Source organism: Girardinichthys multiradiatus, chromosome 22 (genome assembly GCF_021462225.1).
Source record: "Girardinichthys multiradiatus isolate DD_20200921_A chromosome 22, DD_fGirMul_XY1, whole genome shotgun sequence".
NCBI classification, from domain to species: domain Eukaryota; kingdom Metazoa; phylum Chordata; class Actinopteri; order Cyprinodontiformes; family Goodeidae; genus Girardinichthys; species Girardinichthys multiradiatus.
In genome coordinates this window covers 30,500,533-30,518,499 of record NC_061814.1, presented here as the reverse complement: position 1 = coordinate 30,518,499, position 17,967 = coordinate 30,500,533, and the positions used below count along the sequence as shown (strand labels likewise).

The window sequence follows — 17,967 nt, the reverse complement described above, 5'->3', positions numbered from 1 at the left end:
GATGTGATCTAAACTGTACCATTGTAGCTCTGGCTGTAGCTTAGTGTGGTCCTGTTGGAAGGTGGACCTGAACCTGAGTCTCAAGTCTTTTGCAGCCTTATAGCTTAATGCGGCCACCACCAACTTTAATGGCCACCACTGTTTACCATAGCATGATAAAATGTGAAAAACAGTTCATGGTATTAATAGTTTTGCAAAGCACATAGGCAATAATTTCCTCTCAGTGACACAAATATAAACCCAACAATGGAAGACAAAAAAATTTCAACATGGGGAGTACTTTATCTTTAGCTCAGACAATGGGATTTCAGAGTTGAACATTTGTTTTTCCATGTAAAAATGTCTATTTCTTTTGTATGCAACAGATGAAGATGTGCCCTGAGATGCTTAGGTTAGAACAGTTAAATACTTCTTCTATTGATCTGACCATCTCATTTATCCAATGCTAATGAATACGAGCAGTAGGTAGCCTACAGAAGAAAATATGATAATTCAGTTATTCAGCGTATCAAGTAGCATATCAATCTCTAGGATAGAGAGAACCATCACCTCGAGGAGTTTATCCTTGATAAATGGTATATCTACTATTCACAGCTGATACTGTCTGAACCTCATTACTGCTTATCCTAAACAAACAATGTATCACAATGCAACTCAATTTCATACATCCTGACCATGCTAATCTTTTTTTCTTCTTTCCACATAAATCAATGACAAACTTTCAAGTTAAATACAAAGAAAACAATACTTTTTTTCTTTGTTGATATACAGTCATGGTAAAAATGAAGTGCACCACTTTACCAGGTCTTTTAGCAGGTTCAAAAATATTTTTTTATCTAATCTCACATGCCGAAAATAGCATGGAATAAATTCCACCATCTTTATTAATTAAACAAACGCAAAGCCAATATGGAAAAAGTTTGTTTAAATCTAAGTTTTTACTGATCAATGTTATATAAGTGAGAAAAGAAATAACATCATTTTTGTTAGATGCATTCCTAGGCAAACAAATATTTGCATATAACAGTACATGGGAGGACACTACTGGCTTTGTTTGGACAAATCACTTGAAAAACAAATAAATTCAAAGTGACAATAACAGTGTAAGATAGGTACAGTTATGTAATAGCAGCAAATAGGATTAGACTTTTACACTGACAATCACACTATAGGCAAAAACTGAAGTAGAGACACAAACACACCAAGATAAGTGAGAAAATATAGGCTTTGTTGGTGTTGTTTGGATGCATGGTAATTTTTTAGACAAAGCAAAAAAGAAATCTGAATTGGAAAGTTATGAGCCTTAAACAAGGTTTATTCACTAAGCAATGAATTTCTATTTGCTCCAGCAAGTAAAAAACCCATGTTAAAAGCAACCCCTTTGCGACAGATAATAATACAGCATTGGGCCTTTTTACAACTGCGGGTTTTGTCAAAGGGCCAGGAACCCTGATAAGCAGCAAGTCTTCCTAATTTGAATGTATCCACTTTCTGTGCTGAACAAAAAAAAACTCCAACCATGTTACAGAGAAAGATCTGGATGGCAAAAGCAGCAGTTATGTTAAGTGACAGAGCGCTGGCACTGAGGTTTTTAAGGAAGGCAAGGGGCGAGCATGGTGGTGTGCTTTTAGGGCAGGTCATGGCAGAGTGTCCTAATTGGCCTGTCTTGTTGTATAAGTGGGCCAGCAAACCTTGCATCTCTGCCATCATCACAGAGGGAAGCCAACTTCTTTGTTGGTGATAGTCTCATTGATCCAGAATAAAACATTGTTCTTGTGTCCAAAAGCATAACCTCAAAATTCCAGGAATGTTTTGTAGTGAAGCTTTTACTTATCCTCTTATGCTTTAATGTTAACAACATGTAATCTATTAAATTAAACAAGAAAAATCCTGCACAGTCTACTTAGTGAAATCAGGGTACCTCAGCATTACGTCAGTGTTACACCAATCCTGGATACGTCACTCACAAAAGGCCTGGGCAGAGGGATAACTAAAGAGATAGAGTTCTGCCTCAAACTCAAACTTCATTTTGATTTATAACTTCTGCCAACATCCACACAAGTCAAGTAAAGACAAGCAAAAAAAGGAAAACATTTCTCAAATCTTTTTCCGACACATTGCACTGAGGGAAGCATACTGCACCATTTGAAATTACATTCTGTAATTTCTAACTCTTTTTTGGAACACAGGGTAAGGGGGGCTCCTCTACACTCCACTCAGGACAGGGGGCAGCAATGGTTTCATACCCTGCAGAGCTGGCAGCAACTCATTTTTGTCTATCCCAAACACCTAGGGGCAACATGGAGCGCCTCCACTTCCTAATCCACTCTAATCTGGACACAGTGGAGCATCTGGAGATATGGATATGGGTAATCTCAGTCATGAGAGGGCATGCTTTGCTGACAGATATAAATCATGATGGTCTAAATTAAGACTCATTCTGTCTTAGACATTTTAAATGTTAATATTAAACACTGGTGGAAGACTGAACAGATGGTGCTTTGCTCAAGAACTCACTGCAGAAAGAAAATTTAACGAGAATAGAAATGGGAATACTTACTGTGCCCTGCTCTTAGGGATGCAGGTGATCTATGGATAGCAATAGGCACAATATGGTGACGCTTGTTTCCATGGGATGAATGAATGTGGTGGAGAGTCTCCACAGCGCTAGGTTCTGACCCCACCACAAAGCCCAGGGCGACAAGCCATAGGGCCAGGTGTTTGAGTGTCACTGAATTCCACTTTAGTGGTTCTACAACGGGCCTCAGGGGAGCAAACTGTGCACTCCAGCCCCTGAACATCTTCCCTGAGTGGCCAGATGAGGCAGCAGATTAATGTGGAACTTCAGTAAGCTTCACAGCTCCATACTTTTCACCTTGGCAAAACTCACCAGGGACTCTCGAACAAATCCACGGGGAAACAAATTAAAGGAAAATGTTGGTTGTGGAAAAACAAGCAAAAAAAAACTCTTGCTGTTTTTACTGAGTTAAGAAATCCGTGGTAGCACCCAAGCAGGTAAAGAAATATCATAAATCATCATGCAAAAACATTCACTCAAAAAATTAGGGCAACCTCGAGCAGAAATGGAGAATTCCCAGCTTGCTCCAATTCCCTTAGTTGTCTCTGTTTCTCTCTTTATCCTTCTGTTAAGCTCTCACAAAATTAGAAACATTACCCCACGAAAAAATTAAAAACATTCCCAAAAATTCAAATTGCCATGCAAAAGAGGACAGCTCACTCAGGACGAGAAACTGAAAGCACCTGTGCAAAGTGGATTTCTTCAAAAAATCAAAGCAGACATTGCAGAGTTTCCCTCCTTTTACTCCTCCAGTGGTCTCAAAAGTCGTCCAGTGGAATGAGACCATAGTTAAATCCACGGCTCATATGCATGTGCGGCGGCACGCACCAGACTGCGTGATTGCACCTGTAAGTTATGCCAAGTAGTGCACCCGTTCCCTATCTACAGATATCTGCTCTCAGTGAGACCGTGCGACACGACCGACAAGCACCTGAGAGCAGCCTTGGGCAGAACGCGTGCTCAAACACACATGGGCAGCAACAGAAGCAGCTCCGCTCCAGAAGATGTGCGCATGAGGAAGAAGGGAGAAAGGAGGAGTAGAAGCGGGAGGATGGAGCGGGGGGATGGGGGTGTCTCAGCAGCCAGCCAGGAAGCAGGGAGGGAGAGTGGCTATGCAAATGGGCAGCATTCACATAGCGAATCACTAGAGCCTGAGTGCAATGCAGAGGAAGAGCCTATTTAGGCAGAATAGCAGGGTCTGATGCTATGTCCCCCAGCTCTGATTCCTTTCACCATCCCTTTCTACTCTCTCTCTTTAGTCATTTTGAAGCAACTCTGCTGTGTGGACATTATCAAGCAGTAAAAAGCAAATAAAACTCAAAACAAAATGCGCAACATCTAATGTTTTCCCCCTTTTCTGCTTTTAGCATGCCATCTGTTTTGATTCCCCTTCCTCTAAGTCTGTATTCTTTCCTTCCCCTGACCTTCTGTAATTTAAAAAAGTTGGACTTTCCCTTTGCATCACCCCCAAGACCTGTTCTCAACAGATGATCTCACCTGCTCTGCAGTGGGTCGACGAGGTTTTAAAAAAATGATGATGCTGCAGCTCTCGTTCTTTCTGTCTGACACACGCATGTGTAAACACAAATGCATGTTTGCAGACTCACACTGACACACACACACATGTTTAAACAAAGTACCTACAGTTTCTGGAGCTGGCAGTTGAGAACTGTCCACAGAGGAGGGGGTGCTGAATCTGGGCAAGTCTGCTGCCTCGTCTGCTAATAAAAGAGCATTTCTCACAAGAGAGGGGAAGGCTGATTGCAGGCTCTATGTGCAAGTGGGGGTTACGCGAAAGTAGGGAACATGTGGACATAAAAAGCCCTGCTGATAAACACAATCTGGTTCAGCTGGGAGGAGTGCTCAGTGCTCAGAGTTTGGGACTGAAGAACACAAGGCTCAGCTGCAGTGTGCCTGTTTCAGTTTGCACACTGGCCATTCAACATCCTCCCTTTCGAAACGCTGTGTTCTAAGCTGGAGGAAAAATACTCATGCACACACACACACACACACACACAAACATATACACACACTGTAAGCACTGCTGAGCTAATCTTTATGGTTTACAGGGAATATACAAGCATTTCACGGCCAAAGAAAGCCATCTTAGCAAGAATGACATACAGGATTAGAAGTCCTTCTCTGCGTTAGTTTTCAAGAAACTGTTCAAATTAAAACAAGGCACCAAACAGTAATGAACAACTGAAATAGGTCAATTTAAGTGAAAATGTAGAAAGTACTTTTAAAGTGTGACTGCTATTATTTGAAACTGAGTAATTAGAACAGAAAATGTATTCTCAAAACAATGAGAAAAGCAGCTTAAGATGAGGTTGCATCGTGTCGACCAGACGTGTCTTGTACTGTGTCTCTTTACAGTAATAAAAAAAGCTGCAGTAGGAAACAGATGCTGCAAACATTAGGGAATTGTGTTCCTTTCACCTTTTAGAATCTCAATAACTTGGTGGAGCCACCTGGTGCAAAAGAGTCAGCAATATGGAGCCAATGCTCTAATTTGCATTAGTGAAATGGGATGCTCCTGCTGAATGTGTTTACACTTTTCCATTTACCAACAGTCTATTCTGCATAATGTCTACTAATAAGGCAATCCATCAGGATTTCTGGCCAAGGGCAACAACCAAATTTACTCTAGGTTCTTAAGTCTAATGCAGAGAAAAAATATTTTTAAATACAAAAATGCAAATCTGTGAACTTTGCTAATTTCAATCAAAATTTTGCATTGATGTTTATTAATGTGTTATCAGTCAAGTGACACTAGCAGGTTTGAAATGACTTACTTGTTCATTTGTGCCCCCAAGTGGTGAAATTGTAAAGTGCAAAACATTTATATGGGTTTATTCAGAAAGTAAGTCAGTAAAGTTTGATAAATCCAATAAAGCAGAAAATAATTACAAGATCTTGCAGGTTCTACTATCGCATTAAGCCACTCCAGATATGCACAATGTTAAAACAGTGTGTTAAAATCTGACACACTGCACTGATTTAAATTAGTTTCTCTACCTGTATTAGAAAATAAAATGTAGTGGCCTGCCCTTTGCTCCAATCATTTTGTTTAAAATTTGATAAACTGAGTATGAAAAGGCTAGGGATAAAGGATACCTTGCAAATTTCTTCAGGCAAAGCTTTCTCAACTGGATTCCTTTCTGCAACACCTGGAGACCAAGACCTAAAATAATTTTAAAACAGTTACAGATGTCAGCTGGTTTTAGCCAGAAGACTGCAGAAAGTTGGCCATAAAATGAGAAACCCTCTGTCACAATCAAAACCTCTACACTAAAGGAAGTGCGGTCCTGCTGTTCTTACTTCGGTTCCTGTTGGGATTAACTTAAATGTCTTCTTGAAAGAAAGCCACAAGCAGGTTCTCTTTGTTTCCATTTAAGACCCAAAGAGTTGTGTCTTTGATGAAGGTAATGCCTTAAGCCCATATATGCTATGTTGCTATGCTTTTCCTTGTTTCTTTTAAAGTATGAAGTGCAAGCAGAAAAAGGTTCCACATTTCTAAGAAACTAATGCTGACTTTTCACCCCCCAATTCAGTAATCTGAAGTGGAAAGAAAAGTTTGGTTGACTTTAATGTTTTAGAGGAACAGGCTTTAAAGAGAAAAATCTAGTTTTTTTACACAAAACCACAACTTCATCACCTACTAATATTTCTTTTTAGATTAAAAAAAAAATTGATGGACAGCCACAGATAGGTGCCTAAGTAAGAGTAGGAGTACCTGACCCGTCCTGCATAAGGTCACAAAAATTAGCCCACTGGCCATCGCACAACACTTTTATGCAACATGGTCGTGCCACTTCGGAGAGGGAGAGCTACTTGAAGCCACTTCAGCAAAAATTTTTCTTTGCCTCAATAGCCGCGATGACGGTAACTGATGCTATTTTAAGAAATCAAGTCTCATTAGGTGACATCTTAATCACTGCTTCTGGTAGAAATCTGAATTAATCTAAATCAAAACAAAAAGGCTTAATATGGTCTCAAAGCTGGTACTGTTTAGTTTTAATCAACATCTGTTTTCTCTCAACCGATTTTGCATAGAAACCATGTTATTTGCAAACCAGATACTGTGTACCTGCTGTGTGGCAGAATAACAACTCCCCGTCAAGATAAGCATTTGTCCCTGTGAATGAAAGCTTTTTGGGGCCTGGATCTTTAGGGCATAACCTACTTTGATATAAATAGTTTGTCTGACCAGGGAGAACAGTATACTAATAATTAAAAAAGATTATTTATATCAGAGACTGGTGAACACTGACCAATCCCTGAGCAATTGTAGACCGTGCTTTTAAATTTTTTAAAAACCGGAAAAGCCTGGATGCACAGGTGTACACACCCATAACCTAATATTTTGTTCAAACATCTTTTGATTTAATTTTAACATTCTGTCTTAAGTTTACATCTGCCATCAATTATAGTAAATTGGAATACCCTGAAATAAAGTTCAGCTGTTCTGCAAGGATTTTCCTGACATTTGCTGATTTGTAACCTTTAGCTAAAGCAATACTTTGCAGAGGGGTTAAAAATGATTGATAGATGGCTTTTGGCAGCAAATGTCAAAACAGAATGGGGAAACTGGTTTCAGATCATAGATGTAACCACTCGTTACAACCAAGGAATGCAGAATATCATCTCTGGAGACACAAAACATTAAACCTTGAAGCAGATGAGCAACAGCAACAGACCACATGGGGTGCCACTCCTGTCAGCTAAGAACAGGAAACTGATGCTAAAATTCATGCGGATTACAAAAAAGGTTGCCTGTTCCAATGAGTCCATTGTGTCCTGTGTTTTAGGTGCAATATTCAGATGGTGAGGTCAGAACATATTTACAATATGGAAGGATGTTTCAATGTAGTGTCATGGTATGGGGAATATTTACTTGGCACACATTTGGTCCCTAGGTACAACAAATCAGAGACATTTAAATGACCAAAGTATACGCATTTTCTGATGGCTACTTCTACCAGGATAATGCACCATGTCACAAGAAGTTGACACTGACAAAAACTCAACATCTTTAGAAAATTGATAACAACACACGATGGAAAATGGGGGGGGACACTACTGACAGGAGCAGGGCCAGTAATTTCACATGATCTACATGTGACAAAAATCTACTGCATTTTCTTTCTCTGGACTAAAGAGGGGTTTGCAAGACAGAAGTCTTTCCTTCCAATGTAAACATCTAGACCGGGGTAAAATTTTCCAAACCTTGTGGAAGAATGTGTTCTTTTCTTAACCACATTTCTAAAAGATGTACTTGACGGAGAAACAGCACCATACATCACTAAAAAAATAACACCATACCCACTGTGAAACATCAAGGAGGAAAAATCCTATTCTGCAGTTACGTCTTTCCAGATGCAATTAGATTTTTGTCAAATCGGAGGAAATTGCGGCAAATACATGCAATTTTTACCCAATACCTTCCACTGTCTGCAGAAATGCTGGAGATGAAGAAGGATTTTATTATTTAGCATATCTTTGCGTCCAACCATACATCCAAATCAATAGAAGAATTGTTTTACCAAATACAAATTACAATTTTCAAATTACCTAAACAGAATCTTGAGCTAAATGAGACAGAAACTCTCTGGGCTCTCCTTAAAAGGGCTGTAGACAAGAGACATCCTCACAGTCTGACATATTTGGAGTCCTTTTGTAAGGTAAAGTGGACAAATACTTCTAAGTCAAGATGTTGCATTCTGATAGACTCCTACCAAGACAGAATGTTGGAGTATTAGTTGAAGGGTGTGAACACTTAAACAAAGTTTGGAAATAGTCTCAAGTTTGGTCTCAAGTTTTTAAATCAAGAAAATCTGTAATTTGAACATGGATGAGTAAATCTTTGGGTACCACTGTAAAATATTTATTGCAATGTATATCAGAAATTCTAAAAGTATATCATTTCACCACTTTCAGCGGGTGAGCGCTTTACAAAAAACCTACGATCTGTAACAAATATTATTCTGGTGCATACCTAATTCATATTTTTGATCTGGACATTGTTACCTGATGACATTTTTTTATGCTAAAGGTCAAGAAATTAAGAAATATTTATCACAAAAAGTAGCCAACTGTAATTTATCAAAATTCTGTTCAAAGTTCGAGTTTGACTTAAAAAACCAAAAAAAATTAAATGTAGAAACCTGTATTATGGCTACCCTCTTCTCACCCAAGAAAGTTTCAGTGCTGAGATCCACTGAAAAATCTAGAAAACAAAATTAGATTCCCGCTCCTTTTTACAACTGAGAGTTTTTGTGAATATCAAACGTGTCATTACTCATTCAGGCAAAATCACGAGCACTACAGAGAACAACAGACCACACAATGGACTGATGCTAATGTGTGCAAGAGTATGGAAATAGAAACACTGTGCTGTCTTAGTCATTGCTAGATGTGACATGATAAGAGCAGACAAACACAGGGAGTCAACACTCAACACAAACAAACAGGCTGCACGTTATTTTAACACAGAGGGAGACCAGTGTGTCAATATTGTTTGTGTACATCACAGTGGCTATGTGTCAGATTAATATATCACTTAGATTAAGTGGAGCAAACTCTTAACAGCATAGGGCAAAAAGTCTTCTCCCTGCTGGTCTGTAATTCGTCTGTACCTCATCATCTCTTGCTTGTGATGCAAAGCCTCATAGCTTAAGGTTTAAAGGATGACTGCAGCTGTGACTGCTTATCATTATGTCATTAGCTCTTTCAATGAATAACTATGTTTCATGCACACACTGTTACGCACTGACTGAATACTATATTAAAGAAATAGAGCATATAGACATGTAAACTGAGAGAAAAAAACATTGCAAATGTCTCATTTACGTAAAATGTTGCAACCAAAAAAGGACTTGTGTTCTGTTTGCTATTCGTTATGCAAGCTGTGGGGGCAACATAAATAACAGCAGTTGGGCAGATAAAAAATTCCTCTAATAGCAAATAGTGTGCATTTTGTTTTTGTAAAATTTACAAAAGCAGTGCATGATGATGTAACTGTAGACTTTGTTTTAACAAGAGAAACGGGTCAGCTCATTTTGATACATATACTAATTCTGCCTTAGTTGATTGTTATAATTCATTAGATGGAAACAAAAATAGATAATTCTTAATAGTAATGTTAAAACTGGAGGGTCGAGGGGGGTTGGGCTGTAAACCGGACTGATAATATTGTTGTGCAGAGGAAGCAATGAAGATCTTGTAAATCCAGTCACCATGCCTCGGTGGAGGAGGCAGAGCCTGAAGACTTGTGAGAAGGCAATGCCTTTACTGTGCAGAGGTTGGTTGACATGCCTCTTCAATGTCACATAGAGTATTGTACAACACCAGTGAAATGGCAGACAGGGGTGGTAGTCCCAGTTTCTTCGAAAGGGGACCATGACATATATTGTGCAATATTGTGGGATCACCCTTCTCAGTCTCTCTTGTTAAGCTTATTCTAAGGAATATCAAACCTCAGATTCAGAAAGAACAATGTGGCTTTTGTCCTGGGCGTGATATAGTGGACCAGATCTTGATCAGAATAGCTCAGGGGGTCAAGGGCGTACAACTAAACAGGTGTTTTATGGATGTGGAGAAGATATGTTTCGGGGGGTGCTGCGGGACTATGGGGTATCTGGGTGGCTTTGAAAGCTGTCCAATCCTCGTATGCCCCGAAACAAGAGTTTTGTCCGCTTTCTCAGCACAAAGTCAAGTTTGGTCCCAGTATGAGTTGTACTCTGGCGGGGTTGCCCCTTTTCACTGATCCTTTTTGTTTTGATCAAGGACAAGATCTTGAGGAGTAGTCATGGAGAGAAGGGTGTCTGGTTTAGGAACTTTAGGATCTCATCTTTGCTTTCCACAGATTATGTGGTTCTGTTGGCTGCCTCAGGCTGCGACCTTGAGTGTGCACCGACCGGTTCACAGCTGAGTGTATAGTGGCCAAGATGAAAGTCTGTTCCTCTAATGCCCCTTGTCCCTGGGCTCTGCTTTGGCTGGCTCCACTCAGCCCATTTTGCGACAGTTTCCATCACTGGCTTTTCTGGCCTAATACCGGGTTTCTTGGTACCTGCTCGTCACTAAGTCCCAATGAGGCTAAGCAGGCCCAAAATGTGACGCGCACAGTCTGCTGTTCACTGATTGGCCGTATGTCAGCGGCACGAGAAGATGTTCACAGAGGTAGCGGAAAGAATGACAAGCCACAGATTTTACCACATACTGCAATGCCTTGAAAAGTAAAAACAAAACAAAAAAACTCAAGAGTGACTACAACAATATTAAGGACAACAATGACTGGAGGAGGTCAAGCCAAATGTCGTGCTGGTGGTTCCAATTCACTGTTAGAGGACATTAAGTGCGACGGTCAGAGTTTATTTTACTTGCATGTCTGTACTGGAAACTTATCTTATGGTTGGTAGGTTCACACCGATTTTAGCTCGGCTCAGCACACAACGCTGAAAGCTGTAGGTGGGCCTTCAAGCCATTACTCCACCCGTCAGTGTGTCAATGGAAGCAACAGCTTTCATGAGGAGAGGGGTGAGGAGTGAAGCCGTGTGGTACTGGAACCGTGAATGGAAAAGAGGAATAAGTCTGAGGCTATTATTCTATACCAAAAAAAATTGTGGAGTGATTACAGTGAGGAGTATCTTGGCATCTTGTTCACATGTGAAAGTTGGACCTACTGGGACATGGACAGACAGATTGGGGCTTCATATGCAGACATGCAGGAGCTGCTCTGGCTTATTTTTGTGAAAAAAGAGATGAGCCAAAAAACAAAAATTCTCCATTTACTGGTTTATCTACATTCCGGCCCTCACTTATGGTCTTGAGATAGGGATCATGACTGAAAGAACTAGATCCTGGATGCAAGCTGCTGAAATCAGAGTCCTTTATAGGATTGTCAAACCAAGCCTTAGAGGTAGGGCACCCCAAGTTCCATCATTTGGCACTTTGTTGGGCATTAAGTACAGTGATACTTTTGTGACTATACTAGGTAGTTTAATCTGTTACTCCTAGGATCTTGAATGGTATTTGCTTCACAATCCTCTCAATGCAGCAGTTGTTCCTGTCGCTTATGTACCTCTTTCCTTCCACTCAACCTTCCATTAATATGCTTGGATGCAGCATTCTGTGAACAGCCAGCTTCTTTAGCACTGTCCCTTCATGAGTTACACTTGTTCTGGAGAGTGTCAATGACTGTCTGCTCATTATTATTTTGTAATTTAGTCTTATAAAATATGTAAAATATTGTGAGAAACTTAGCAATAAGTAATAATCATCCAAATTAGCAGAAATAAATGCTTGAGTAATATTACTCTTTGTATTAAATCTATGCAATTTGATTGACATCACTGAAAAACATGAACTTCTCTTAGCCATTTATTAAGATGCACTTGTTTATATGAAACACATCGAATTTTGGTTTTCAGCACATTGAGTTGTTTGCTCAAAGACTAGACTCCATTTGTTCCTTTCAGATGCTAGACTGCGCTGGCATAGGAAGGCTTTGGAATCTGCCTAATGTGACAAAGTAGATTTTTTTCCTTTCTAATGAATGGACAATGTCTTCACAGATTAATTTATTATCATAAATCCATTTAAGTGGAGATTAAAATCAACCACAAAGGAAATAACTTACAAAAAATTATTGGAAGCACATGCAAAGAATGGTTGCACTTATGTGTGACGGACACACTTACGACATTAAGTGACAGTGTGATGAAGATGATGTAATAAACCAAATCCTAACTGACAATGAGTTAAATAGGGGTCATAGGTTGGCAGTTTTCCGGAGGTTTTCTTTCAATTTCCTCTGACACTTCCCAAGACGCAGTGGGCCACCTGGCCACACTGTCTGCCTGAGTGTCTGTCTCTTTGGAAATCTTTCCAAAGCAGATCAGCCGCTGTTTCAGAGAGCTTTGTCTTGACCAGGTCAAGGACAGACTGTGTCTACTTTCAGGACTCCACAGCCTCTTTGGCAGAGAACCCCTTCACTGTGCTAACTAGGATGAGACATGGGCTAAGAATAAAAAAGTATTTTCTCAAAATGTAATTCTTATTAAACAACCAGATCACTTAAAAAACGATTTATTCTTCATTGAGAACAACAGACAAAGTTTAAGACAAAAAAAATCACTCTGCAAAGTTATTTTTGTTCAGGCTTTGGCACTATCGCTCTTGAAAAATACAGTTGCAACAGCATTAATTTGCCAATTAACAGGTCTAATAAAGTTCAAACATGAAAACTTCTAATGTTTTCTTTATTCTGTTTTCTTCACCTCAACAACCTTACAAGGTGGTATTCATATACAACAGTGTATTTTTCATGTCCTGGCTCTCGTTTAACCCGTTCAAAATGAAGTAGATAAATCTTCAAAGATGAATGCAGGGGTTGGATGTCCTCTTGTAGCTCCCATATTTGTTGGACAGAGTTCACTGAACTTCACACACGTTTTGCTTGCAATTTTCTTTCCTTAGAAATGCACAAATCAAAGTCAGGTGAGGTACTGTGAAGTTAGGTGAAGCTGATGATATGACAGAACTGAAGAAAAGACAGAGCTTGAACTGATCAATACCAGTAGTGCCGTTACATAGGGGGCCACCAATGTTGCAGCAATGATCAACACTGTACTTTTCAACAAGTCTCTGGAACTGTGTCAGATTCCCTTCTGCTCGAAGTCTTCCACCATCCTCGTGGTCCCCAAGAAACACACCATTACAGGACCATCCTTGTAATTTGCTTATCGGGCAAACAGCTCAGTAGATGATGCAGTCAACTTGAGATTACATTCATCCTGTACCACCTCAACCACCCAGGGACGTATGCCAGGATGCTGTTTGTGGACTTCAGCTAGGCCCTTAGCTCTATTTACCTAGACATTCTCCACCAGAAGCTCACAGTGACGCCCTCTTCCTGTCAGTGGATCAACAGCATCTTAACTGACTGGCATCAGCAGCCGAGGCTGGGGAACATCTTCTCCCCATAAAAACCATCAGCACCGGTGCCCCCTAGGGGTGTGTTTAATCCACTAATAAAATTAGTGGATTTACATATAAATATTTATTTATATCTGATTAATTGACTAACAATTGAAAATAAAAATATTATTTTTAAGATTTTTGTCAAATTTGATGGCACACTAATTTATATTTCTAGCTACTTTTTGGCCCACTAATTATTTTATTGAGTAATTTATATATTTCGCTACGTATTCTTAAATATGGAAGGACTGGTCCTCCATAATGTTTCAAGTTACATTGCTGAGTACATTATTTAATGAAAGTACGTGTTCATTTATTATCATTTTCTAAGTTGGGGTAGTGTAGCATATTGAATTAATCAGTGGTTTATGCCTTGAGCAGGTAGGCTGTATGTCATAGAAACACTCAACTATTCACGTTCACAGTCTTTCCTAAGGTCAGTTTAAAATAATACTGAGCTCAATCTAGACATCAAAAGACTGTGCTGGCAAGTTTTGCAACACAACTCGTCTTGTAGCAAGTGCAAGCTGTATATCTTTTAAATCAAAAATAAGGACTTAAATAGATGAAGTTAGAGATAATGAAGCCATTTGACTTGTGTTTAGATTCTCTGTCCAGCTGTAATGGTTGTAAATCCCTTCATAAACATTATTTGCAGGTGATTTTATTGATCTGCATATCAACATAATTTTTTTGATTTTTTTCTGTTATATATTAAAGGTGTTTATCTGAGAATATCATCAATTGCCTTGAGTTTTTGTAGTATTTACACAAGAAGACTAAAAACTGGGCAAATGTAACATGTTGCATGGGGATGTTTAATTAAGATGCATGCTACTGCACAGCAAAAATGTCTTTGTTGCAGGGTATTGTATGTTTATTTGGCAAGGAGTAATGTAGTGTTGGCATGACTGGCCAAAATCAAATGCAACTTTATAGTGAATAGACCTTTAGTAAACATGGCTAATGTACTTTAATGCTAAAATCTACTTAACTGCAACCTCATACACATGAAAGGCTTATATCTTTCAGAATGCAAACAGCAAACGAACACAACAAATCCAGTGGAAAGCAACAGCAGCCTTGACCCTCACAGAATGAGAGCCATTTATGTCAAAATATAAATATGCATGGGGCTAAAGCAGTGTTCTATGCATGAATGCGTGACAGTATGACTTCAGTTGTCTCTGTACTGTTGTAGTGCATGCTTCACTCAATTTAATTCTTTACATTAGCAAAAAAAAAAAAAACGGATGTAGATTTGTTTCAAGGTTCTAACAAACTAATGCTTCACATCTGCTATTATTCTGGAAACAGTACTTCAACAACTAGGTTACAGTGATTCACAGTATCAACCTTCAGTCTGCTACAGACACCTTTTATACATATTTTGGCACATTTTATATAGTCTGTCTGGTTTTAAGCAAGTGGCTTAAACCAAATGTCCTGTCAAAAACAGCATTTCAAGTCCATTACACAGGAATCTACTGCAAACAATCCAGTGAAGAAAGCTTTCTGACTTGCACTCACTTTAGCTAAGGCACTGACTAATCTGAGTGTGCTCTACAACCTTGCTGTCTACAGATAAGACCATATTTGATTAGTGACATGCAAAAAAATCTTTTCTTCAGCTGTAAAACTTAAGAGTAAGAGTAAGTCGAGTTCAAGGACAATTCAGTTTCATTTTTCCTCGATTCAGATCAAGACACGTATTTGATCAGAAACTGTTATGCATATTGCTGATAGAAAACTCCAGTTACAGGCAGCCTTTGTAAAGATGTGTGTAAAAATAAACAAATAAATAAATAAACATAAGTGAAATCGCATATTATGGTGGCAGCATGGTCTCATTCGGAAAACTGTAGAAAAATCTTGCCTTTCACATGAGCACATTTATCTACTGGGTAAAAATAATCTCTTTTTCTTAAAAGATATTTTCTTTTAACAAATCACCAGTACTATAGCCCAAGGTACTCCTAACAAGTCCTATTAAATAAATGGTAACACTAGAAAGGATGGAAAGGAAGCTGTACCAAGTATTAAGAGTAGGAGTAGCTACTTTTTAAGTAGAAAAATAAACAATGATCTCCTAATGGGCCATTTTTTTTCCACTCAATAAATGTTAATTCAAAGGTTCAAGATTTTAAACATTTTAGTGATGCTATTACAAAAGAAGATGGATTTATTTTGTAAATTTTTACTCATTTTCACCATAGTTGCAAATAAATGCCAAGTGGGTTTATTATGCTGGAGAACACAGTTAGATGTGATATGCAGCCTTTGATTAAAAAAACATAACTATTTACTGTGTCACAATTTTTCCATGTTCTAGAAGCTTGTTGGGACCCCAGCCATGGGTTACAACATTCAAGGCCAGTAAGAACTTTCTGGAACTTTCAAAATAAATCGCATGAACCTACTTCCAGCACAGCTAGGAACAGAAGGAGAGGGGATTTCCTATGACATCACTGTTTGAATAAAAACCCCACATTCCAACAAAGAGATCTCTTTCCATGCGGATTCTAGACGGGAACTGGACAGGAGAGGCACCAAAGAAGCATGTCTCTTTGCTGGCAAGCAGACATAACTCTTCAAACTGGATCTAAGAGTGTCATACGATCACGCAATCTTATGCAACAAAGTTAACTAATGATTTGCCGTTCGAGTATCAGGCATTCATTCATATAAACGGTGTAATGAGACAAGCATGACTTGGCTTTTCTTCTGAGGCCTCCAGAAGCAGCCCTAATCGAAGCCGATTTCCCCCACGGCCTGGAAAAGAAGGCCTGGACAGCATCGCACGCCTTCCTGCGTGCACGTCCAGGTAGCAAGAGCTACCCCCTGTATCACGGCCACTCAAGGAGCCAAACGTGCCTTTGTTGTAAGGTTCGGCCGGGCGAGCTAAAGGTCCTTCCCCACAGCTACGGAGATTAGCTGCAAGCTTACCCTTGTTTACCCACACGTGAATTGTCTTCAATACCCAGGACAACTCCTCCTCAGCACGTTTCACATAAGAGGCAGAGAAGATTAGTGTAGAGTTAAATAATCTCAATAATGTTCATATAATGACATTTGTTTTTGTTTGTGTTGAGAAACTCAGCTAATGATGTGTTCTGTGTTGTGTTTTTAAGTAAAGACAAACTGTATTTAAAGGGAAGATCGGCCATAACGCGCCGTCCACGCTTATGCATTTCAACCCTTTTATTAGTGTTATTTTAAAGGTATGTGTTTGATTCTGATGACAAGCTATAAGCTTCTTTTGTTAGCTCCAAACGCTAACGGCTAAGAACACAGGCTCGCCCACTTTATGAGTCAGCTGAAGATCATATACCCAGAAAGGTTGTTAGTTTCCAATCTAGGAACTAATATTTCCCTAAATATTATTGTACTAAACATGATAACTAATTAAACACCAGTGAGACCCAAAAAATTGGTTCTTATTCATAATAATATTTCCTTAAAAATTATTTTAATAAATAAAGGCAGCTAATTAAACCGAATTCAGACTCATTTATCCAGAAAGGTTTGTTTCTTATTCAAAATAATATTTCCTTAATAATGTTTCTATAAATATTATTTTAATAAATAAAGGCAGCTAATTAAACCGAATTCAGACTCATTTATCCAGAAAGGTTTGTTTCTTATTCAAAATAATATTTCCTTAATAATGTTTCTATAAATATTATTTTAATAAATAAAGGCAGCTAATTAAACACCGTTGAGAATTAGTCATCCAGAAGGTTGGTTTTATTCAGCAAATCATTGTTTAAAATGTTATTTCATTAAAATAATGTTTTATTTGATCTTGCATTGTGAATAATTGTCTAAAGATATACCACTTATTGCTTAAGTTAGTTCCAAGACTAACTTAACTTCACTTCCAGATTCTTCAAGATAATCCTTGGTTCTCAAACATAAACATTGCATGGCAATGTTGCATCACTCTTTTGGTGATGCAACATTGGTTTGTACATAGCCCGTTAGTTTTCCTTATTCTTTCATTCTGCTTGGTAGTTTAGTTGGGTTGTTTTAGCATGGTAAAGAGTTTGTTGATTGAAATATGTTTGACTTTGAGTTGACTTTTGTTAATAAATTCTTGTATTTTAAGAAATTGTGTGAAACAATTCAGAGTTTTGCTGTTCATAATGCCAGAGCTTGGCTCATCCCTTTCAATTTTGTCCTAACACCACTGCCTTATTGGGCCTGTAATCACAGAACAAGCCTTAACATACCGAAATATTATTTAATAAAATATGAAATAATTCATTTTAAATAATATATTCATATTCATAATCACAACACGCTTGACAGTGTATGTGATTGGCTTTAAGGCAAAAAATTGTAAAACCTATGTAAAACTGTACAGTACGAGTAAACAACATGCTTGGTTACACACCACACATAAA

General features: G+C 38.6%; 1 protein-coding gene across 8 annotated transcripts in view; it reads right to left on the bottom strand.

Annotated features, from left to right (window-relative positions):
* LOC124859406 (neurexin-1a) overlaps positions 1-17,967 on the bottom strand; it is a 250,549-nt gene that overhangs the window by 158,502 nt on the left and 74,080 nt on the right. For 2 of the 8 annotated variants that reach the window (XM_047352177.1, XM_047352179.1), the window contains exon 1: positions 2,561-3,645. The exons of 4 other annotated variants lie outside the window; for them this stretch is intronic. In XM_047352177.1, coding sequence (XP_047208133.1) covers positions 2,561-2,801 — 241 coding nt within the window. In that variant the 5' untranslated portion in view covers positions 2,802-3,645. Of the gene's footprint in view, positions 1-2,560; positions 3,646-17,967 lie in introns of those variants that run through there. 2 more of the 8 variants (XM_047352176.1, XM_047352178.1) reach the window with 1 other exon arrangement.